Source organism: Nuphar pumila, chromosome 8 (genome assembly GCF_984573655.1).
Source record: "Nuphar pumila chromosome 8, dmNupPumi1.hap1.1, whole genome shotgun sequence".
NCBI lineage: Eukaryota > Viridiplantae > Streptophyta > Magnoliopsida > Nymphaeales > Nymphaeaceae > Nuphar > Nuphar pumila.
The window spans coordinates 109391254-109415138 of NC_143256.1; the positions used below are offsets into that span (position 1 = coordinate 109391254).

Below are 23885 nucleotides of genomic sequence, written 5' to 3' on the forward strand. Positions count from 1 at the left end.
ATAAAGAACTGAACACAAAAGTCCTAGGGTCACATAGGAGCAAGTAATAGGGTTTGGTATAGGTGTCGGGTTTAGGAAGTCGGGCTCTGTAACGCCCCAAATTTTTAAAACAATACTTTGTCAAAAAATCATGAATTTCTTTTAACTTTTTTTTGTAACGAAATTTAGAAAAGATTTTTAACAGCAAAAATAAACGATAATGAGTCATCAGTTTTAGAAAATGTCAGACAAGTCACAGGTATGTGGCCAAACACTCATTGACCACCAAAGTGTTTCATTTATTAAAATGAGTTGTTTATTATAAACATCATTGCTTGGAAAAACAGTATTCTATAAAAATGGTTTTATAAATGAAAAGGTTCAACACTGTCTAAAGAAACCCTGAAACTCACTGCCTCATTGCTCCACATATCGCATCGCAGGTTCTGTACCTATATCTCCCATAAAATGGGGTCAGAACCATCACTCGTATGGTAGAAAAGAATTCAAATTTAAAATAAGTATAAACTGTAAAAATACAAGGAGTCACTTAGGGCCACAGTTCGAAACAACATCGTTAAAGTCTCCATAACTTAGCGTATATCACGAAAGCCTCCTCAGGGCTACGGTTGAAACATTAAAGCTCAAGTCTCAATGACATGGTATATTGGTATCCCACATATCTAAGTGAGAGCTCATCAAGCTTAGCTTAGTTATGCGGATACAACACGGGTCTTTTGCCCAATCAGTATAGTAGTGTACCGATCTCAACACCTTTCACAAGGTTATGCACAATTCATTAGAATAAGGCGCATTCATTCATTCGTTCATTCATCGTTGAACCTATAACTGATGCATTGTTTTAATATTAATCGTTCACCTCCTGGTACACGGGAGAAGCTTTAACTTCAGCATCAACACGACATTCTGGAAGTTTATTATGCTATGTATTTTATATACCACAGAGGCCTAATGACCCTATCTATGGTGAGGCAGTAGTCAGAGCTCATACTCAGATAACTCCACCAGGCTATTTTGGATGCATCCTTCTACTACAATAGTGGGGTTCAATCCCTAGATCTTAAGGATAACCCGACCTTCAAACTTCTTGAGTGACGAGAGGTCCCTTGATTCTTTGGTTCATACATAATTCATGTCACTCACAGTTGTACCATCACCATCTGCCACGACGAGCATAAGTCCTGAAGGGATTCGGCGGCATAATATTTCTTAATATGACTTTGAATGCCACTTGGAAAAATCAGTGCATTCTGCACTAAAGAAAAATATGTACCCCAACCTCATTCAGTATTCCGAAGTACGAGCCGCCCTTGTGCATGCAAGATCCGGCTCTCGGCATTTATGGCCTTCACGAGCGCTTCACCCTTTTCGAGTGGACAACCAACTTCGGTACAACGGCCCTTACGAGTCTTATTGTATAGCAGTGTTTCACATGGATATGCATTGACTACGATCACCTTGTATTGATTGTTCGGCGTATGTAGCTGCAACGGGCACTCGCCTAGTCAAAGCACATCAGCCCTTACGAGTATGGTGCCCTTGCAGGCAGTGAAACAAGCCATTTAGGCAGGGTTCCAACAATAGGGATATCATCGTGCCATTCAAACAAGTTCAAGAAAGTATTTTGCTATAAATTTTGGCAACACTTCCTTTGTTTGACGGAGGAAGTGTGATGATCCGTTTTACTTATAGAAAGTAACTTGTTAGAATTTTAGTAGCACCTGCTCTATTTGATGAAGAAAGCGCTACGCTCTTTCTAAGCTCGGCGAGCATCTTTCAAAAAATTTGGCAATACATTCTCTTTTTGACAGAGAAAGCGCTACGCTCTTTTAAGCTCGATAAGCATCTTTCAAAAAATTTGGCAACACTTTCGCTCTTTGATGAAGAAAATACTATGCTTAATCGAGGATAGATGTGCAAATATATATATATATATATATTGTGAAAAGCTGACAACAATCTCAAAAGCATAAGCAAATACATATATATTACAGAAAGCATGAGCCTTGGCACCATTCGACGTAACAAAAATCTCAAAATTATAAGCAAATACATTATATTACAAAAAGTAGGAGCATTGGCACCATTCGACGCAACGACAATCTCAAATGCATAAGCAAATATGCATATATTGAGAAAAGTAAAACTTTGGCACTATTTGATGCGCAAACCAACCCAAGCTAGGCGGTGATGCTCCAACGAGGTAGTTGAGGTACTCCTAGGTCGTGGTCGTCACATCCTTTACGTCTAGTATGGTCACAACCAACAGTGCCGCTTGCAGCTTTCAACGAAGCGGCGATATGATGAAGTCTACACCAAAAATCAAATTGGACCTAGCCTAGGTTCGAACCTATCTCAAAAGTGCTAGGCTAGGTCAAATGAGTTGGACCTAATCAAGGGAATGGTAGAGGTTAAGCAATCTTGGCTAAGGAGTTTTGTCCCAAATGGGTTTGGTCTAGGTCAAGTGGGTCTAAGCGTACCTCAAGTAAGCTAATTCTAGGTCAAGTGGGTTTAACCTAGGCTAAGGCCAAGACAAAAAAGGAGATAGAAAAGCTAACCTAGTGGGTCAAATGATTTTGACCAACTGGGCTTAGCCTAGGCTAAACAGGTCCAAGCTCACTGCAAGTGGGTTTGGTCTACGCTAGAACAAAGAGAGAGGAGAGAAGGGAGAGTGGCTAGAGAGAAAAAAATGAGAGAGAAGGTTAAATGATCTTCTAAGAAGGGGTCACCTATTATTTATAGGCAAAAGTTTGCATCCTAGACCCCATGGAGTCTGGATCTGATCTAAATATTATTTGGTTTAAAGATCAAAACTTAGTGGTGAAGTAATAAAAAGACTTCTATGTCTCTATGGTGCCCACCTCATGATTTCATGAGATATTTATGTGGGGCTCACAGGATAATTTTGGTAAAATATTTTTGTGGGGTCCTCCAGATATTTTTGTGGGGCCCACATATTTTTGGGGTTTCGTCAATATTTTTCATGAAAAAATATAAATACATCAATTTTTTTGTATTGATGAGACTAAGCGAGTTGGCTCATTGAAATCTCTTAATTTTGTCCAAAGAGATTTCACGACGAGCATAAGTCCTGAAGGGATTCAGCGGCATAATATTTCTTAATAGGACTTTGAATGCCACTTGGAAAAATCAGTGCATTATGCAATAAAGAAAAATATGTACCCCAACCTCATTCAGTATTCCGAAGTACGAGCCGCCCTTGTGGTCCATGGACTAAAGTTAAGTTTTATTCATATGAATACAAGATCCCGCTCTCGGCATTTATTGTAATGTCCGGAAAAAAAAATCTGAGTCTCACACGTGTCGGACACGCGCCATGCACGTGTCGGACACGCGCCAGGCACGTGTCAAACACGTGTCTCGGTCGGCCGACGATGCTGGATCGGGGCTAGACCCGGATCCGAGCCCAGCCCGGACTTGGCTTCTCGATTTTTTGAGAAGTCGGTGCAACCCCTTTTTTAAAGGGTTCGGGTGTCTCGGGCGAGGGCATTTGCCCTCTCTCTCTCTCTCTCTCTCTCTCTCTCTCTCTCTCTCTCTCTCTCTCTCTCTCTCTCTCTCTCTCTCTCTCTCTCTCTCTCTCTCTCTCTCTTTGCCCTTCTCCGACGCTGTCGCTTCTAGCAGCCGACCGGTGACCGTACGAACGGCATTCCGGTGGCCAATTTGGTAGCAGTCGACTCCCCTCCTTCGTGCTTGCATCGAAGTCGCGTCGTCTCCACCTCCTTCTCCGGCGACCCACCGCAGGTAGGTGCCCTCCCCTCTCCTCCCGGAGATCGATTTGTCGGCAGGGGGGCTGGCCCCTATCGCCGTCGGTGTGTCGACAAGGGGGATTAGCCCCCTATCACCGGTGGTTCCTCGGCAGGGGGCCTGGCCCCCTGTCGCCGTCGGTGTGTCGGTAGGGGGCTTGGCCCCCTGTCACTTACGGAGTGTCGGCAGGGGGTTTGGCCCCCTTATCGCCGACGGTTCATCGGCAGGGGGTTTGCCCCCCTGGCGCCATCGATTTGTCGGCAGGGGGCTTGGCCCTCTGTCACCATCGGTGTGTCGGCAGGGGGCTTGGCCCCCTGTCACCGACGGAGTGTCGACAGGGGGTTTGTCCCCCTGTCACCGACGATTCGACGGCAGGGGGTTTGGCCCCCTATCGCTGTCGGTCTTTCGGCAGGGGGCCTGGCCCCCTGTTGCACTTGTGTCTTTCGGCAGGGGGCTTGGCCCCCTGTTGCCGTTGTATTTGTCGGGAGGGAGCCTGGCCCCCTGTCACTGACGGTTCGTCGGCAGGGGGTTTGGCCCCCTGTCGCTATCGATCTTTCGGCACGGGGCCTGGCCCCCTGTTGCACTTGTGTCTTTCGGCAGGGGGCTTGGCCCCCTGTTGCCGTTGTATTTGTCGGTAGGGAGCCTGCCCCCTGTTGCCGTACGAACGGCCTTCCGGTGGCCAATTTGGTAGCAATCGACTCCCCTCCTTCGTGCTTGCATCGAAGCCGCGTCGTCTCCACCTCCTTCTCCGGCGACCCACCGCAGGTAGGTGCCCTCCCCTCTCCTCCCGGAGCTCGATTTGTCGGTAGGGGGGTTGGCTCCCTGTCGCCATCTGTGTGTCGATAGGGGGGTTTAGCCCCCTATCACCGGTGGTTCGTCGGCAGGGGGCCTAGCCCCCTGTCGCCGTCGGTGTGTCGGTAGGGGGCTTGGCCCCCTGTCACCGATGGAGTTATCGACAGGGGGTTTAGCCCCCTGTCACCGGCAGTTCGTCAGCAGGGGGCTTGGCCCCCTGTCACTGACGGAGTGTCGGCAGGGGGTTTGGCCCCCTATCACCGACGGTTCGTCGGCAGGGGGTTTGGCCTTCTGTCGCCGTCGGTCTTTCGGCAGGGGGCCTGGCCCCCTGTTGCAGTTGTGTCTTTCGGCAGGGGGCTTGGCCCCCTGTTGCCGTTGTGTTTGTCGGCAGTGAGCCTGGCTTCCTGTTGTCGTCTTGTTTGCCGACAGGGGGCTTCACCCCCTGTTGATCTGTTTGCCGACAGGGGGTTGGGGGCCCTGTCGTCGTTCTGTATGCCGGCAGGGGGCTTCGCCTCTATCAGTGTTCTGTTTGCCGGCAGGGGGCTCCGCCCCCTGTCGTTCTGTTTGTCGGTAGGGGGCTCCGCCCCTCTGTCATTTTTGTTTGTCGACAGGAGGCTCTGCCCCCTCTCATTTTCCGTTTGCCGGCAGGAGGCTCCGCCCCTTGTTGTCGTTGTTTGTGCCGGCAGGGGGGGCTCCGCCCCCCTACCAATTCTGTCGGCCAGCATGGGGCTTCGCCTCTGTTTGACGACAGGGGGCTTTGCCCCCTGTCGCCGTTGGTTGCCGCCTGTCGCCTGGGTTGTTCATCAGGGGCCTTATTTGCCCGTTTTATCTTGGCGGCTAGGCCCGTGTTCCACCTTTGTCTTATGCTAACCTCTTTGGGTTTGCAGGTTGCACGACGGAGCGTACTCGTGTCTCGTGGCCTGAGACTCTTCGCACTTACACTCACAGGCGTGCAGGAACTCGCAACTCCCCAAGGTAGGGAAAAGTTGCGGGAAAGGACTTTGAATGAATTAAATTGAACTAAAGAAAAGATAATTAAACAATGTATATATATACATATAAGCTATATGCATGTTCTTTAACTCAAGGACGCGGTTTCGCGATCCTTGTCCTGTTTACTTTTCAGCACTTTACTTTTTACTGCCGCCGCGCTATATGTGCCCAGGATTTTTTTTCTATTCTTTAACTCAAGGATGTGGTTTCACGATCCTTGTCCTATTTACTTTCCAACACTTTACTTTCTGCTGTCGTCGCGCTATATGTGCCTAGGCTTTACTTTCTGTCTTTTAAACTCAAGGACGCGGTTTCGCGATCCTTGTCCTGTTTACTTTACAGCACTTTACTTTTTGTTGCCCCGTGCTTTATGCGCCTTGGCTATTTACGTTTCAGCACTTTACTTTCTGTTGCCCCGCGCTTTATGCGTCTTGGCTATTTACGTTTCAGCACTTTACTTTTTGTTGCCCCGCGCTTTATGCACCTTGGCTATTTATGTTTTAGCACCTTACTTCTTGTTATCCTGCTTGCTTATGCTGACTCACTTCTTGCCTGCGCTATGTAGATTATGATTATGTTATTGTTCTACCTTGCAGGTACCTCTAGAACTTGTTGTCAGCATTTGAGCTTATTTTTGTGTTTTCTGGTGGCTTGTGGCTATAAACCTTGCCGCATTTCTTGGCAGTGTTGCGATGCTATGATGCGTAGCACGAAGTGAATAGGCATCATGTTCTGCAAAATATCATAATTTGGATTTCTCACTAAATGTTTATCATGCGCCTTCATAGGTAAGATGCTCAAGTGGGTCAAATAGACCAGGGCATATAGAGCAAGGCAATGATGATGAATAACCCTTCATCGTGCTTGTTCGGGTTGGTTCATCAAGAGAGAGGATGGATGGTACAAAACCTCCGGTGGAAAGGCCATACATGGCTATTTCGGGCAAAGATCTGGCTTCCCCAGTCATCGGCAAGGTTGTTAAATGTGATGAGGCGAAGCGAGGCGTTGAGCCTGCGCTTCGCCTATGAGGCGCTGAGGCGTACGCCTCTCACAACTGGTATAGAAGTGAAGCGGTGGGAGGGGAGGCAGGGAGCGGTGGAGGAGCAGTTGGCCGACACGTGGCGGTGGATCCACCGGCACTTGGGGTTAGCACAGCCGGCGAATCGGGCGGAGGAGGAAGACTTGGGGATGAAGGAGGGGATTCTGGAGGTTAATGAGGGGCAATTTGCGCATCACAGCATGCCTCAATACCTTGAGCATGCGCCTCGCCTCTGAGGCGTACGCTTCAGGTACTGAGGCATACGCCTCTCACAACACTGGTCATCGGAGGTAGGAGAAATGGCGTTACCATAAGTATCCTAGGTGGTAGTCGCCCGACACTTCTGTAGAAGTTGGATGCATCCTTGGTCCCTCTTTAGCCTTTAGGGACTTACTCTCTCGACCATTGATCGTTCCCTTAGGAGCAGACTCAATCAGTCCTTCGGGGTATAAATAAAATACATAGCATAATGAACCCCCGAACAGATCTCGGTTGTTTCTACGTTTTATACATTGTGTATACCCATAATGTCCAGATAATAATCAGATCACAGTATGGCATGCTCACAGTTGTTGTTTGTTCTTTCTTCGGAATGCATGATTCTACCTTGCTATCAGTTTGTTAATTGCAATAGTTAGAAGGTATGCATGATAAGTCTGGTTGTGATTGCTTACAGTTAGATTGTTATCACTGTAATACTAGCTTGCTTGAGCTCATGATATCTTGGTTAGCTTGTTGTTCACATGCATATATTGTATCGGTTTTTATTTGCTTATATTTGAGCATGCTTTAGATTAGTTCATCTTATTCCTTCTGTGTACCTACCAGTTTTCTGGACTAACCCCATTTTTTATGGGTGTAGGTGACAGGTAGCTCTTCTTACTGGCGGCGGTGCAGATGCTACGTGGTCAAAGTCTCACCTCTCTCGTCGACACACTGGCTATTCAGTTTTGTACTTTTTGTTGTTTTGGGTGGATACCCTTCTGCTTTATACAAACTAAACCCTCTTTATGAATAAACTTTTTTCTATCTTTTGCTCACTATTTTGGCTTAGGAAATGGGTTTGTGTTTACGCTGAGTCTTTTGTTAACGTACTCAGAAGAATCAACTTGTGCTTTTATTTAAAACAAACTTTGGCATCTTTAAAAATCTTTGCTGCAAACTCTGATTTTTGAAGTTAATTTTATTCAAATCCTTTTCTCTCAAGTTGAACTTTTGGGGCGTTACAACTTTTGGTATCAGAGCCAGGATGAGAACGGTTGAGCCTTGATCATCGAGCATTTCACCGCACTGTAAGTAGACGCTTGATTTTTTTTGCTTTGATAAAATTAATGCATTGCTTTTACTTTGATCAGTACTTGTGTGTGATGGATCCGTTAGCGGGTCCGAGTGGCTATCACGGCAGGGGTGGTCGTAGAATGCGTGATCGTTCGTTAAGAGGTAGGGGCCTCTTTTTAGAAAGAGGAGGACGTAGGATGTCTTGGGAAGAGTGTTGGGCTAATCGCCCACCTCCACCGACCTTTACGGATGAGACGGGTAGCCCGCTACCAGCAGAATTTCAGATACCCTTGGCAGCGACATGGTCTTCAGTATATGCTCAAGTTGGAGGATTTTTACCCTCGCAAATTCAGGCAAATCGGAAGGCTACGCCTGAAGTCTCAGATAGTAGTGGTCTCATCTTTGTACCGATTGAGTGTGTCTTTTGTGGCGAGTCTGGACACACCCTAGACTTTTGCCTTCTTAAAGAGGAGCACGATAGGGCATTTGCAGCCCAGAATTCTGCTGAAGCCGCCATCCCTGACCTCAATGTGTCAGATCTACCTTTGGCGGTCCTTGAACAACCTTTGCCCCCAGTGATCTCGGAGGGCCCGGTGCTCCCAATTCATGGCGTTGATTTTCCAATCAACATTTCAGATTCGTCCACAAGCGGTTTAGTCTCACTGGACTACACACCTTCGACTCCGATGTACGATATGGGGGTTCCCCCCGATGAGCCACTCCCTTTTGTCCCTCGATGTAGGTTTAGGCGTACGGGGAATAAGATGGAATATCTTCGACATTTCGATCGTCCCTAGAAGGGGGGGGGGTTGTAAATTTTTGTAAGAGAGGTTGCGAACTCTCATATGGATAAGTTCTTTTTTGGCTTGTATACCAGCATCGCAGGGATTTTGTATATGTAGTGATTTGAAAATTTATAAAGTGCCCTTTGTTTCTTATTCGTCGTGGTGTATTCTGACTTACCTTATGTTTATTTTTAAGGATGGCACGACAACCAAACGAGGATTTGACAGAAGACGGGCTCGAACGCAGGGGATTCATTATGGATTCTCTCAACGCGTTGGCCGAAGCGATCCGAAGTCAGGATACTACACAGAGAAGTCAGGCTCCTGAGCAGGGGGTCTCTTTCGAGAAATTTCTAAAACTGGATCATTTGATTTTCTCTAGTAGAGTAGACCCAGATGCGGCAAAATATTGGATCAGTGAAATTGAGCAAGTTTTTGACGTCCTCACAGTTCTCGAGGAAAAAAAGACTTTATTTGGGTCCTTTCGTTTGAAGGACAAGGCACGTATTTGGTGGGATACCACACGGAAAATACGATTTTTGAGCATGGGCATAGTACCTTGGGAGACTTTTAAAAAGGCGTTTCTTGACAATTATTTTCCCCCTCATGCAAGGGAGAAAAAGAAGATCGAGTTTTTGGAGCTATGTCAGGGCAGCTTGACTTTGAATGAATACGCGGCAAAGTTTCAGCAGTTGAAGCGGCATTGCCCCAACCTCTTTGAAGATGAGCGCGAGCGGGCGAGAAAATTTGTTAGGGGCTTGAAGGAAGGACTCAAACCCCGAGTTCTTACTAGCATGCCTGCAACCTTAGCAACGGCTGTCAAAATAGCTACTTTTCTCAATGATGACTGGGAGCGTTCCAAGAGCATCCAGACCCGAAAGCCACCTACGACAGGTGGCGATCGAAGGAGGGTGCAGCCTCGCGGTCAGGCCAAGCAACCGTTATTACCGGTCAAAATCGAAGAAGATAAGCAACTGGTTCTGCCTGTGAAGATTGAAGGAACGAAACTGTCGAGTCCCCCGACGAAAAGGCAGCGAAACTAGTACCGTCCGCCGCGACGACCTCCTAGTGGAGCTTGCGGTAAGTATGGGAGATTGCATGTGGGTCAACCTTGTCCCCGCGAGACAGGTGGTTGTTTATATTGTGGCAAGATGGGTCACTACATCTGCGATTGTCGCAAGAAGGCGGCAGATGAATTTAGGCAGACCAGTGGTGTGTCCCAGCCTTCCCTGCAGCTGCAGGCACCGCAGCTGACCCAATCAGAGCAACCGCAGACCAATGGCATAAAAAGAGCTCCTGCACAAGTCTACACAGCTACTGTCGAACAGTTGACTAAAGGAGATCTCGTGCAAGGTACGATTTTAGTTGCAGATCGTGCAACTTTTGTTTTTTTCGATTGTGGTGTCACTCACATGTTTATTTCTGCAAGTTTTGTTGCACAATTGAAATTGCCTATATCTCGGTTAGACTCTGCCTTAGATGTTTATAATCCGATTGGGAATAATACAGTTTGCGTCACCTACTTGTCAGAATTAGACGTAGTCGTGGCTGAGCGGCACATGCCGGCTTGTGCCATTTTGCTCGAGATGTCTGAATTCGACGTTGTCCTGGGCATGGATTGGTTGCACAAATACCATGCCAAGGTTTTATGCCGCGAGGGTAAGATTGTTCTGTCTCCTCCAGGTTCTTCAAAGGTGGAATTTCGGATTCCATGGTCAGTGTGGAAGACCAAGATAATTTCAGCATTGAAGGCGCAGAGCTTCTTACGGAAGGGATGTTCTGCTTTTCTTGTGAATTTTATTCAATCGGTTGAGGCACCTATTTCCCTTGGCGAGTTGGATATAGTATGTGATTACCCAGACGTTTTCCCTCAGGAGTTGTCTGGTCTTCCTCTGCCTCGAGAGGTGAAATTTTTTATTGACTTATTGCCTGGTACTGCACCCATCTCGAAGGCCCCATATCGTATGGCACCTGCGGAGCTTGAAGAACTCAAGAAGCAGCTTCAGGAGCTTATGATTCAGGGGTTTATTCGCCCTAGTGTGTCGCCCTGGGGAGCTCCTGTTTTATTCGTGAAAAAGAAGGACGGATCATTAAGGTTGTGCATCGACTATTGGATGCTCAACCAGGTCACGATCAAGAATAAATATCCGTTATCGCGTATTGAGGATCTGTTCGATCAACTGCAGAAAGCTAGGATCTTCTCCAAGATCGATCTTAGATCCAGATATCATCAGCTTCGGATCAAGGTAAGCGATGTTTCGAAAACAGCTTTTCGTACTCGGTACGAGCATTTTGAGTTCACTGTTATGCCTTTTGGACTCACAAATGCCCCAACAGCTTTTATGGACCTTATGAACTGAGTGTTCAGGCCTTTCTTAGACACTTTTGTGATCGTATTTATTGATGACATCCTGGTCTATTCGGAAAGTTGGGAGCAGCATCAGGAACATTAGAGCATTGTCTTGGAGACTTTGCGAAGGGAGCACTTGTTTGCTAAGTTCTCCAAATGCGAGTTTTGGCTCGAGGAAGTGATGTTTCTAGGGCACGTCTTTTCAAAAGAAGGGGTGTCTGTGGATCCTGTGAAGGTTGATGTTGTGCTGAATTGGCAATAACCAAGAAATGTGCGTGACATTCGAAGCTTTCTGGGGTTAGCTGGATACTACCGCCGGTTTATCCAGGATTTCTCCAATATTGCTCAACCTACTGAAGAAAGAGACTAAGTTTGTATGGGACGATAGTTGCGAGGCAAGTTTTTGGTCCTTGAAAGAGTGTCTTACCTCTGCTCCTATCCTGGCCTTGCCTTCTGGTCAGGAAGGATTCATGATTTATAATAATGCCTCGGGCACGGACCTGGGTGGGGTCCTTATGCAGAACGATCAGATGATAGCGTATGCTTCTCACCAGCTTAAACCGTACGAGAAGAATTACCCTACGCATGATCTTGAGTTAGCCGCTGTAGTCCTTGCATTAAAGGTATGGTGATATTACTTGTATGGTGTGCATTTCGAGGCTTTCACTGATCACCAGAGTCTCAAATACCTTTTTTCTCAAAAGGATCTAAATATGCGTCAGCGACGATGGCTCGAGTTTCTTAAGGATTACGATTTCTCGCTTTCCTATCATCCAGGAAAGGCGAATGTTGTAGCAGATGCCCTCAGTCGCAAATCCTCTGGGGTTTTGGTCAGCACGTTAGCTGCTGAATGGAAAATGATCGAGGATTTTGTCTCGTGGAAACCTTTCTTTTCTTCAACGAGCTCGTTGCGTTTATCGAACCTCGTAGTCCTTCCGGATTTGTCTGCAAGGATTATTGTTGGGCAGAGGATTGATCCATGCTACGAAGGGATTAAGACAAGTGCGGCTCAAGACGGTTCTTCATTTCGTCTAAAGGAGGACACTAGTGTTTGGTTCAAAGATCGCCTTTGGGTCCCTAGTGACCATGTCCTGAAGAAGGAAATTTTGACCGAAGCGCATGGATCAAAGTATACCATCCATCCCGGGGGCACAAAAATGTTTAAGGATCTACAGAGAAATTTTTGGTGGAGCGGCATAAAGCGTGAGGTAGCAGAGTTCGTGTCTAGATGTTTGACTTGCCAACAGGTTAAGATCGAACACCAGCGACCGGGTGGAGTCATGCAGTAAATGGAGATCCCGCTATGGAAATGGGAGGATATCGCTATGGACTTCGTTGTCGGGTTACCTCGAACGAAGAGAAAGCACGACGCGATATGGGTGATAGTTGATCGACTCACTAAATCAGCGCACTTCTTGCCTTTCCGTCTCGGCCAGTCGCTCGACAGCCTTGCGGCTATGTATATTTGGGATATCGTACGGCTGCACGGAGTGCCAATTTCTATCATATTCAACCGTGATCCGAGGTTCACCTCGAGATTTTGGGGGCAACTTCAGCAAGCTTTGGGCACTAAACTAAAGTTTAGCACAACTTTTCACCCTCAGACTGATGGGCAGTTGGAACACACTATTCAGACCCTGGAAGATATGTTGCGAGCTTGTATGATTGATTGGCATGGAGAGTGGGATTCTCACGTGTGTTTGGCCGAATTTGCCTACAATAATAGCTACCACGCAAGTATCGACATGGCTCCTTACGAAGCTTTATATGGGAGGCCGTGTCGAGCACCGGTTTATTGGGAGGAGGTAGGTGAGTGAAGGCTTGTGTCACCCATCGTACTCCAGCACTATACCCAACAAGTGCAACGTATTCGAGAGCGTCTTCGTACAGCTCAGAGCCGACAAAAGAGTTATGCTGACCACCGTCGTCGCGAGCTTTTCTTCGCAGTTGGAGATATGGTGTTTGTTAAGATATCTCCGACAAAGGGTGTCTTTCGTTTCAGAAAGAAGGGAAAATTGAGTCCCAGGTATGTTGGACCTTTCGAGATTTTAGAACGGATAGGTGAGACAACCTATCGTGTGGCGTTACCTCCGCAATACGCTCATATTCACAATGTTTTTCATGTGTCTATGTTGCGAAAGTACGTCCATGATCCATCCCATGTTATTTGCTTTGGCGACGAGGACACTCATGATAACCTAACCTTCGAGCAAAAGCCGATAGAGATTGTTGAACGTTGCGAGCGAGTAACGAGATCCACGACGATACCTTTTGTTAAGGTTCGATGGCGACACCATGGCATCGATGAGTGTACTTGAGAGCCAGAGGCTTATGTAAGGGATAAATACCCTGAATTGTATGTTTGAGTCTAATCGCAATAAAATTTTGTGGACGAAATTCTCTTAAGGAGGGAAGGATATAATGTCCGAAAAAAAAAATTTGAGTCTGACACGTGTCGAACACGCGCCAGGCACGTGTCTCGGTCGGTCGACGATGCTGGATCGGGGCTAGACCGGGATCCGAGCCCAGCCCAGACCCGGCTTCTCGAATTTTTGAGAAATCGGTGCACCCCCCTTTTTAAAGGGTTCGGGTGTCTCGGGCGAGGGCATTTTCCCTCGCTTGATTCTCTCTCTCTCTCTCTCTCTCTCTCTCTCTCTCTCTCTCTCTCTCTCTCTCTCTCTCTCTCTCTCTCTCTCTCTCTCTCTCTCTCTGCCCTTCTCCGGCGTCGTCGCTTCTACCAGCCGACCGGCGACCGTACGAACGGCCTTCCGGCGACCACCTTGGTAGCAGTCGACTCCCCTCCTCCGTTCTTGCATCGGAGCCGCACCGTCTCCACCTCCTTCTCCGGCGTCCCGCCACTGGTTACCGCAGGTAGGTGCCCTCCCCTCTCCTCCCGGAGCTCGGTTTGTCAGCAGGAGGCCTGGCCCCCTGTCGCCGTCAGTGTGTCGACAGGGGGGTTTAGCCCCCTGTCACCTGCGGTTCGTCAGCAGGGGGCCTGGCCCCCTGTCGCCGTCGGTGTGTCGGCAGGGGGCTTGGCCCCTTGTCATCGACGGAGTTGTCGACAGGGGGTTTAGCTCACTGTCGTCGGCAGTTCGTCGGCAGGGGGCTTGGCACCCTATCGTCGTCGGTGTGTCGGCAGGGGGCTTGGCCCCCTGTCACCGATGGAGTGTCGGTAGGGGGTTTGGCCCCCCTGTCGCCGATGGTTCGTCGGCAGGGGGTTTGGCCCCCTGTCGCCATCGGTTTGTCGGCAGGGGGCTTGGCCCCCTGTCACCGATGGAGTGTCGGCAGGGGGTTTGGCCCCCTATCGCCGACAGTTCATCGACAGGGGGTTTGGCCCCCTGTCGTAGTCGGTCTTTCGGCAGGGGGCTTGGCCCCCTGTTGCCGTTGTGTCTTTCAGCAGGGGGCTTAGCCCCCTGTTGTCGTTGTGTTTGTCGGCAGGGGGCCTGGCCCCCTGTTGCCGTCCTGTTTGCCGACAGAGGGCGGGGGCTCCTGTCGTCATTCTGTCTACCGGCAGGGGGCGGAGCCCCCTGTCGTTGTTCGGCTTGCCGGCAGGAGGCTTCGCCCCTATCGGTGTTTTGTTTGTCGGCAGGGGCTCCGCCCCCTGTCATTCTGTTTGTCGGCAGGGGGCTCCGCCCCCCTATCATTTTTGTTTGCCGGCAGGGGGCTCCGCTCCCTATCATTTTCTGTTTGCCGGCAGGGGGCTCCGCTCCCTGTTGTCGTTGTGTGTGCCGGCAGGGGGGCTCCATCCCCCTACCGCTTCTATCGGCCGACATAGGGCTTCGCCTCCTGTCGCCTATGTTTGCGGGCAGGGGGCTCTGCACCCTGTCGCCGTTGGTTGCCACCTGCCGCCTGGGTTGTTCGCCAGGGGCCCTGTTTGCCCGTTTTTCCTTGGCGGTTAGATCTGTGTTCCACCTTTGTCTTATGCTAACCTCTTTTGGTTTGCAGGTTGCACGACGGAGCATACTCGTGTCTCGTGGCATGAGACTCTTCGCACTTACGCCCGCAGGCGCGCAGGAACTCGAAACTCCCCAAGGTAGGGGAAAGTTGCGCGAAAGGACTTTGAATGAACTAAACTGAACTAAAGAAAAGATAATTAAACAATGTATATATATATATATATGTGTGTGTGTGTGTGTGTGTGTGTATACATATAAGCTATATGTACGTTTTTTAACTCAAGGACGCGGTTTCGCGATCCTTGTCCTGATTACTTTTCAGCACTTTATTTTCTGTGGCCGTCGTGCTATATGTGCCCAGGCTTTCTTTTCTGTTCTTTAACTCTAGGACGCGGTTTCGCGATCCTTGTCCTATTTACTTTCCAGCACTTTACTTTTTGCTGTCGTCGCGCTATATGTGCCTAGGCTTTACTTTCTGTCTTTTAAACTCAAGGACGCGGTTTCGCGATCCTTGTCCTGTTTACTTTACAGCACTTTACTTTTTGTTGCCCCGCGCTTTATGCGCCTTGGCTATTTATGTTTCAGCACTTTATTTTTTGTTGCCCCGCGCTTTATGTGTCTTGGCTATTTACGTTTCAGCACTTTACTTTCTGTTGCCCCGCGCTTTATGCGCCTTGGCTATTTATGTTTCAGCACCTTACTTCTTGTTGTCCTGCTTGCTTATGCTGACTCACTTCTTGCCTGCGCTATGTAGATTATGATTATGTTATTGTTCTACCTTGCAGGTACCTCTAGAACTTGTTGTCAGCATTTGAGCTCGTTTTTGTGTTTTTTGGTGGCTTGTGGCTATAAACCTCGCCGCATTTCTTGGCAGTGCTATGCGATGCTATGATGCGTAGCACGAAGTGAATAGGCATCATGTTCTACAAAATATCATAATTTGGATTTCTCACTAAATGTTTATCATGCGCCTTCACAGGTAAGATGCTCAAGTGGGTCAAATAGACCAGGGCATATAGAGCAAGGCGATGATGATGAATAACCCTTTATCGTGCTTGTTCGGGCTGGTTCATCAAGAGAGAGGATGGATGGTACAAAACCTCCGGTGGACAGGCCATTTATGGCTATTTCGGGCAAAGATCTGGCTTCCCCAGTCATCGGAGGTAGGGGAAATGGTGTTACCATAAGTATCCTAGGTGGTAGTCGCCCGGCACTTCTGCAGAAGTTGGATGCATCCTTGGGCCCTTTTTAGCCTTTGGGGACTTACTCTCTCGACCATTGGTCGTTGCCTTAGGAGCGGACTCAGTCAGTCCTTCGGGGTATAAATAAAATACATAGCATAATGAACCCCCGAACGGATCTCGGTTGTTTATACGTTTTATACATTGTGTGTACCCACAATGTCCATATAATAATCAGATCACAGTATGGGATGCTCACAGTTGTTGTTTGTTCTTTTTTCGGAATGCATGATTCTACCTTGCTATCAGTTTGTTAATTGCAATAGTTAGAATGTATGCATGATAAGTCTGGTTGCGATTGCTTACAGTTAGATTGTTATCACTGTAATACTAGCTTGCTTGAGCTCATGATATCTTGGTTAGCTTGTTGTTCATCTGCATAAGTTGTATTGGTTTTTATTTGCTTATATTTGAGCATGCTTTAGATTAGTTCATCTTATTCCTTCTGCGTACCTACCAGTTTTCAGAACTGACCCCATTTTTTATGGGTGTAGGTGACAGGTAGCTCTTCTTACTGGCGGCAGTGCAGATGCTACGTGGTCAAAGTTTGGCCTCTCTCGTCGACACACTGGCTATTCGGTTTTGTACTTTTTGTTGTTTTGGGTGGATACCCTTCTACTTTGAACAAACTAAACCCTCTTTATGAATAAACTTTTTTCTATCTTTTGCTCACTATTTTGGCTTAGGAAATGGGTTTGTGTTTGCGCTGAGTCTTTTGCTAACGTACTAAGAAGAATCGACTTGTGCTTTTATTTAAAACAAACTTTGGCATCTTTAAAAATCTTTGCTGCAAACTCTAATTTTTGAAGGTAATTTTATTCAAATCCTTTTCTCTCAAGTTGAACTTTGGGGGTGTTACATTTATGGCCTTCACGAGCGCTTCACTCTTTTTGAGTGGACAACCAACTTCGGTACAACGGCCCTTACGAGTCTTATTGTATAGCAGTGTTTCACATGGACATGCATTGACTACGATCACCTTGTATTGACTGCTCGGCGTATGTAGCTGCAACGGGCACTGGCCTAGTCAAAGCGCATCAGCCCTTACGAGTATGGTGCCCTTGCAGGCGGTGAAACAAGCCATTTTGGCAGGGTTCCAACAATAGGGATATCATCGTGCCATTCAAACTAGTTTAGGCAAGTATTTTGCTAGAAATTTTGGCAACACTTCCTTTGTTTAACGGAGGAAGTGTGATGATCATTTTTACTTATAGAAAGTAACTTGTTAGAATTTTAGTAGCACCTGCTCTATTTGATGAAGAAAGTGCTACGCTCTTTCTAAGCTCGGCGAGCATCTTTCAAAAAATTTGGCAATACATTCTCTCTTTGACAGAGAAACTCTTTTAAGCTCGATGAGCATCTTTCAAAAAATTTGGCAACACTTTCGCTCTTTGATGAAGAAAATGCTATGCTTAATCGAGGATAGATGTGCACCGTTGTACGTACTTTATATCTACCATGGCTCGTTGGAAACCTAGGCCTTATTTAAGCCATACACAAGTAACTTATATTTACGTAAAAGTAGTTTTGCGTAAAGAGCGAAACATTTTTAATAAGAGTTTCTTTCATCAAACAAAGTCTTGATCGAGGATGGGTATATGGAATCACATTTGGCAATAGGAGTAGATCTCCATTTTTACGCATACTTATGCGCAACTATATGTAATAAAAGTAAGAGCCTGTGCACGATATAACGCGACGGTATAAGTAAAGTATATGTAAGGTCCGGCTAGTAAAACCAGAGTAAATAACTTGCTGAAAGCAAATATATATATATATATATATATATATATATATATATATATATATATATATATATATATATATATATATATATATTGCGAAAAGCTGACAACAATCTCAAAAGCATAAGCAAATACATATATATTACAGAAAGCATGAGCCTTGACACCATTCGACGTAACAAAAATCTCAAAATTTTAAGCAAATACATTATATTACGAAAAGTAGGAGCATTGGCACCATTCGACGCAACGACAATCTCAAATGCATAAACAAATATGCATATATTGAGAAAAGTAAAACTTTGGCACTGTTTGATGCGCAAACCTACCCAAGCTAGGCGGCGATGCTCCAACGAGGTAGTTGAGGAACTCCTAGGTCGTGGCCGTCACATCCTTTACGTCTAGTATGGTCACAACCAACAGTGTCGCTTGCAACTTTCAACGAAGCGGCGATATGATGAAGTCTACACCAAAAATCAAATTGGACCTAGCCTAGGTTCGAACCTATCTCAAAAGTGCTAGGCTAGGTCAAATGAGTTGGACCTAATCAAGGGAATGGTAGAGGTTAAGCAGTCTTGGCTAAGGAGTTTTGTCCCAAATGGGTTTGGTCTAGGTCAAGTGGGTCTAAGCGTACCTCAAGTAAGCTAATTCTAGGTCAAGTGGGTTTAACCTAGGCTAAGGCCAAGACAAAAAAGGAGATAGAAAAGCTAACCTAATGGGTCAAATGATTTTGACCAACTGGGCTTAGCCTAGGCTAAACAGGTCCAAGCTCACTGCAAGTGGGTTTGGTCTACGCTAGAACCAAGAGAGAGGAGATAAGGGAGAGTGGCTAGAGAGAAAAAAATGAGAGAGAAGGTTAAATGATCTTCTAAGAGGGGGTCACCTATTATTTATAGGCAAAAGTTTGCATCCTAGACCCCATGGAGTCTGGATCTGATCTAAATATTATTTGGTTTAAAGATCAAAACTTAGTGGTGAAGTAATAAAAAGACTTCTATGTCTCTATGGTGCCCACCTCATGATTTCATGAGATATTTATGTGGGGCTCACAGGATAATTTTGGTAAAATATTTTTGTGGGGTCCTCCAGATATTTTTGTGGGGCCCACATATTTTTTGGGTTTCGTCAATATTTTTCATGAAAAAATATGAATACATCAAATTTTTTTGTATTGATGAGACTAAGCGAGTTGGCTCATTGAAATCTCTTAATTTTGTCCAAAGAGAGAGTTATAGCTCATTGACTGTTTAAACCTATATATTCAAGGATATATACGTCCTAAGTATAATTGGCTCGTTGAAATTTGTTTGTTTCATATTTTGGGTTAATATGATAATTTTTCATAAAATACCTCTTAGTTTTATTCAGAATTTATACTAAAAAGTTGTGGGTTATACAGACTGAGTCATTGGATGAGCTGAATATGTCAAACAGGCTAAACAATGTGTTTGGTTGGGTCGACATGGTACCATTTTGTGTTTCAGGATTCCAGAAAGCTATAGGGCTTGGTTAGGGTTGTAGCTAGGATCAGGGATATAGTTAATGATCAAAGAATTGATAAAATACTTGGAATAAGTCTTGAGAGGTTAATCAGCAGAACCATGGCTGACAGGGCTCCTGTAAATTTTTTTGGGGTATGGGTGGCTTCAATACGATAAGAGGGGTTCGCGAAGGGCATGGGCTCTCTAATAATTCTAGACCACTAGCCAAGGATGTGCAAGATGTGCACATGAGGGAGATAAAGGCATTGGGGGTAAGGACGTATGAAGAAAAGAGAAGAGAGGCGTCAAGGGTAGGGCGTCTAAGAGAGAGCAAAGAGAGAGATGAATAAATCTAAGAAGGAAGCAATATTATTCATAATTTCTCAGTATTTTCTATCCATCTTTTATAGGGTGGAGCTCTGGATTAATCAATAACCAACCATAACTACTTAAGAAAGCAACTAGGAACAAAAAAACAAGAAAATTGGAGAGACCTGTACTAATCATAACTGCCTAACTACCTAAAAAACAAAATTAAAGAAGTCTTGAAAAAAATAACAACTAATTAATTTAATTAGATAAGGCTTGTTGGAAGAGGAACGTCCCTTGGGACTTCACAATTCATGCCCCCTCATGGGGCCCACCTGGTGACTCAACGTGCATCTTTATAGTGACACATGTGAGGCTTCTAGCCTCCATGAGAAAGAGACACCTCAATGGACACATCAGATTTTTGGGTCCCACATGGGGCCCGAGCACTCTTTGCCTGCTAAGGGCGTGTGAATTTTGGAGCCTGTATCTCGATCCTCTATTGAAAGTATGCTGGTAACAACATCCTACTTGCTAAGTAACACATAGGATGCTGTTTCCTGTTTAACCTAGGCTAAACATAGGATCAGAGATCTGGTCCTGACGGTGGTTTCCGTGTCCTTCATGAAAAAAAAAGTAACATAGGATCAGAGATCTAGTCTTCGTGTGTTATAACACCAATCTTTATTTTTATAATTTGAGTTTTTTCGTTGATCAAACACTAAAAATATGATCTACATGCATTTCTTACTAGAAAACAAGTTTTAGATTATATAATTGTGGCATACATGTAGTTTATTAATCTTGAAAGATCAACATCCATAACGTACCAACATTTCATGACTTATAAATTAGTATTTTCCATCAAAAAAACATGAACAGGGCACTAAAAATCAACAGCCCACAATACTTTGTATCAGAAAGTTTTAAATGCATTGTGAGTTATCAATTTTTTATGTTTCAAAAAACATGCTTATATGTCATAAAGTCTTCGTGGAAAGTGTAATTTTTACTAAATAAATTATAAATAACAAATATATGAGATCCGGTCGATGAGATGCTCAAGCATTGAAGGATGGTATATATATATATATATAGATAGATATAGAGAGAGAGAGAGAGATGCTTTTTGACATCTCTCACAAGAACATTAATAGATTTTTTACCCATTTTTAGTTGTAGATGTTCAGAGGCCAAATCTGGGGCCAATTATAAGATTGGAATGAGATTTGGATCCTTTGTCACACCAACTTTTCAAAGGATGGATCCAGTGTCTGGTCAAACATGACTCAAACTACATCCAACCCATTTTCACCACTAAGGCTTTGTTTGAGAGCCGGTGTTGGAGATGAGATAAGAGGGGTGATGCGAGTGGAGATAAAAATGGAGATGAGGTTGGAGTTGTCTAAGGATGAAGTTGAAAATAACTCATCTCCACTCCCTTCCTAAGGGTAGGGAGTATTAATTACAACCTCATTAAATACCATCTTCACTCCCATATCCTCCCATCGCAGGCTGCCAGACAGAGCCTACAGAGCCTAACTGAGACAAGCATCAGCTTATTAGTGCAAGGAAGATGAGTGATCACTAGCTCAGCGTTGTCAGGTTAGGCCCATGTCTTATAGAGCTGATATCCAACTTACAAGCCACCTCTTGTACAAAATTGAAGGATACCTTTAAAATTAATTTTCAATGGACAAAATATAGAATTAGGGGTGGGCAACTGGCCAAGCCGAGCCTTTCCACCATGGACCGGGTTTGAGCCATGATTTTAGGCATCGGCCTCTTAGGTACCAGGCCGAAACCCAGCCCATTACATACGTGGACCGGACCAACCCATGGGCTATCGGGCCGGTTCAATGGGCCTGAGTTATTTATTAATTTTTTAATGATATAAAAAAAATTAAATTAACTATTACAGTAACTTAGATAACTATTACTAGTTACCTATCAGTTGCATGGGAACTTGCTATTTATTAATTATTACTATTTACTTAATTAGTGGAACTAATTAAGAATTAGGCTTTCGTATTGTATCATGTAAATAAAGGGAAATAAATGGGTTTGAGCCGGGCCAAGCTGGACTCAGCCTGCTTCACATTGGCCCGTTGGGCCAATAGCCTGGGCCATGGGCTTCTCTTCAAACCCAAGCCCGTTAAGAACTGGGCCAAAACCTGGCCCATTAGTAAACGGGCTGGGCCTTTGACTGGGACAGGCTGGCCCGATGCACACCGCTACATGGAAGTAATTTAAGGTGGTTTTAGGAAGAAATTTCTTAAAAGAGTAGGTGTTCATCTTAAATACTTGAAAACTAAGGCGGCCAAACTCAAATTAGACATACATAAGGGATTATATAAAAAATTACCCAAAATTTAATAAAGAAAAAGTTGGAGGCTTTTTGAAGGACAAACTTCACTACCCTGCAGGTAGCAAGCATTTTAGTTGTCAAGACTATATTTTCCAATACAAGAAGCGGTGGAAAAAAAGTTGCAACCATTTGAAGCAATGTTATTAGAATAAAATCGAATCGGTTGATTCAGGCCAATGTTGTTAAAACCAGTTCACTAGGTGAACCAGTTTATTTTAAACAAAATTGAAAAAATTCAAATCGATCTTGAATCAGCCCTTTTTACCATCAGATGACTCGTGCCATTAAAAAAAATTGTTAAAGAAGTTTTTAACCCCCTTAAAACTTATTAAAAAATGAATTGAATAAGCCCCTTTTGAATCATCTTTGGGCCGTTTCCATCTGAATGGGCAGAATATCAGACTCATTTCTACAACATTGATTCAGGATGAATCGGCCCCAAATCGATTCACTTGAGAGCCAAATCCAGCCCCTTACTGAAAAATCAGCCGATTCAATCACGATTGAGCAGAATTGGCCTGACTCAAGCTGAATCAGGTTGAATCAGCCTCGTTTTTGTTTTTTTCTGGTATTCTTTATTTTTTTTCAAAAATTTTATGATTTTTAAATTCAAACAATTAAATTAACCGATTCAGACAGATTCAATTCAAGACTGAATCAGCCGAGTCACTGATTTTTTGTTTTTGAGAATCGATTCAGTTCAAAAACTGATTCTAACAAGTTTCATTTGAAATTTGAAGTGATTTTCATAACCAAATACTTTATCATAGAAAACTAGAATAATTTTTAGACTAACTTTTTTTTTAGAAATCATCTGAAATTCACGAAAATTAATTCTCCATTTCAAGAATTACGGTTCTAATTCCATGAACCAAACATGTTATTCACCTTTCAAAATATGACCGTTCTCTCGCAATTTCTCGGTTTAAGATTTAGGAACCATTCGGTTGCCAACTTAATTTGCAAACGAACAAACCATTGATTTTTTTTTTTATACGGCAGCTTTTAAGCAGAAAATGACACCTTGACCTATGGGTGCAAATGTGCTAGGCACGTGCTAAATCATGATATATCTGAATCTGATCCAAACTAGATCCAATGTATTAGAGTTGAATCAGGATCCCAATTTTGTGTAGTGGTAAATTTGAGTAGAGAAAAGTGGTTCAGAAGAAAGTTTTTACATGTAAAAGTGCAAACAGAATGGTTTTGATTCACATCTGAATACAGATCCAACAGAAAACGTTGATCCAAGTCCAGTTCACTATCAGATAGATTCGCGCAGCCCCTGTGGGATTGACCAGTTGGTTAGGGAGAGCATCAAGATGTCCGGAGGCCCCGTACATCACAAGTTCGATTCTCTTTGGGATCAAACCTGTGACAGGCATGGAGAAGCACTGTGGAGCCAGTCTAGTTTCTTGAGGTTTACCATTATAGGATGGGGCCAATTAGGGCTTGGTCCTGCTGTGTTCCTTGTAATTAAAAAAGAAGAAGGGGGTTTTCGGAAATTCCATCCTTTCTATGTTGGTTTAAGATATGGAAGCAGTAAAAGGTTCCCCTCCTTTGAATCAACTCGTTTTGCTTCTTGTTTCACATGGACACGTATATGAACTGCGGAGAAAGATACACAGACATGCACAAATATACAAGGCATGGTTCAATGTTCAGGCCGAACATTCTCCAAGTCTCCCGCACTGGGTCCCCTTATTTAATAGAGGGGCTCCCCAATTTTTCTATAAGGGGCATCCACTACGTGGCTCCCCCTAGTTGGGCAGAACACGTTTAAGGTGTTCTGCTCCGAACACTGCTTCTGCTCCTCAAACATACACAGGCAATGTCAAATATG

General features: G+C 45.0%; 1 protein-coding gene across 1 annotated transcript; it reads left to right on the forward strand.

Moving 5' to 3' along the window:
• The first annotated feature begins 9803 nt into the window (after positions 1 to 9803).
• LOC149830184 (uncharacterized) lies at positions 9804 to 12291 on the forward strand. The gene is made up of 4 exons (XM_090015403.1): positions 9804 to 10712; positions 10839 to 10898; positions 11464 to 11625; positions 11707 to 12291. Exons 1-4 carry the CDS (start codon positions 9804 to 9806, stop codon positions 12289 to 12291), a joined length of 1716 nt encoding a protein of 571 aa, XP_089871529.1.
• The last annotated feature ends 11594 nt before the right edge of the window (positions 12292 to 23885 follow it).

Excerpts from the sequence above, each read along its gene's own strand:
- LOC149830184 (XM_090015403.1), top strand. The coding sequence starts at position 9,804 with ATGGGTCACTACATCTGCGATTGTCGCAAGAAGGCGGCAGATGAATTT. Across the intron at positions 10,713-10,838 it reads TGTCGCCCTGGGGAGCTCCT|AAAGCTAGGATCTTCTCCAA; the intron begins GTTTTATTCGTG and ends GATCAACTGCAG. Across the intron at positions 10,899-11,463 it reads ATCATCAGCTTCGGATCAAG|GAAGGATTCATGATTTATAA; the intron begins GTAAGCGATGTT and ends CCTTCTGGTCAG.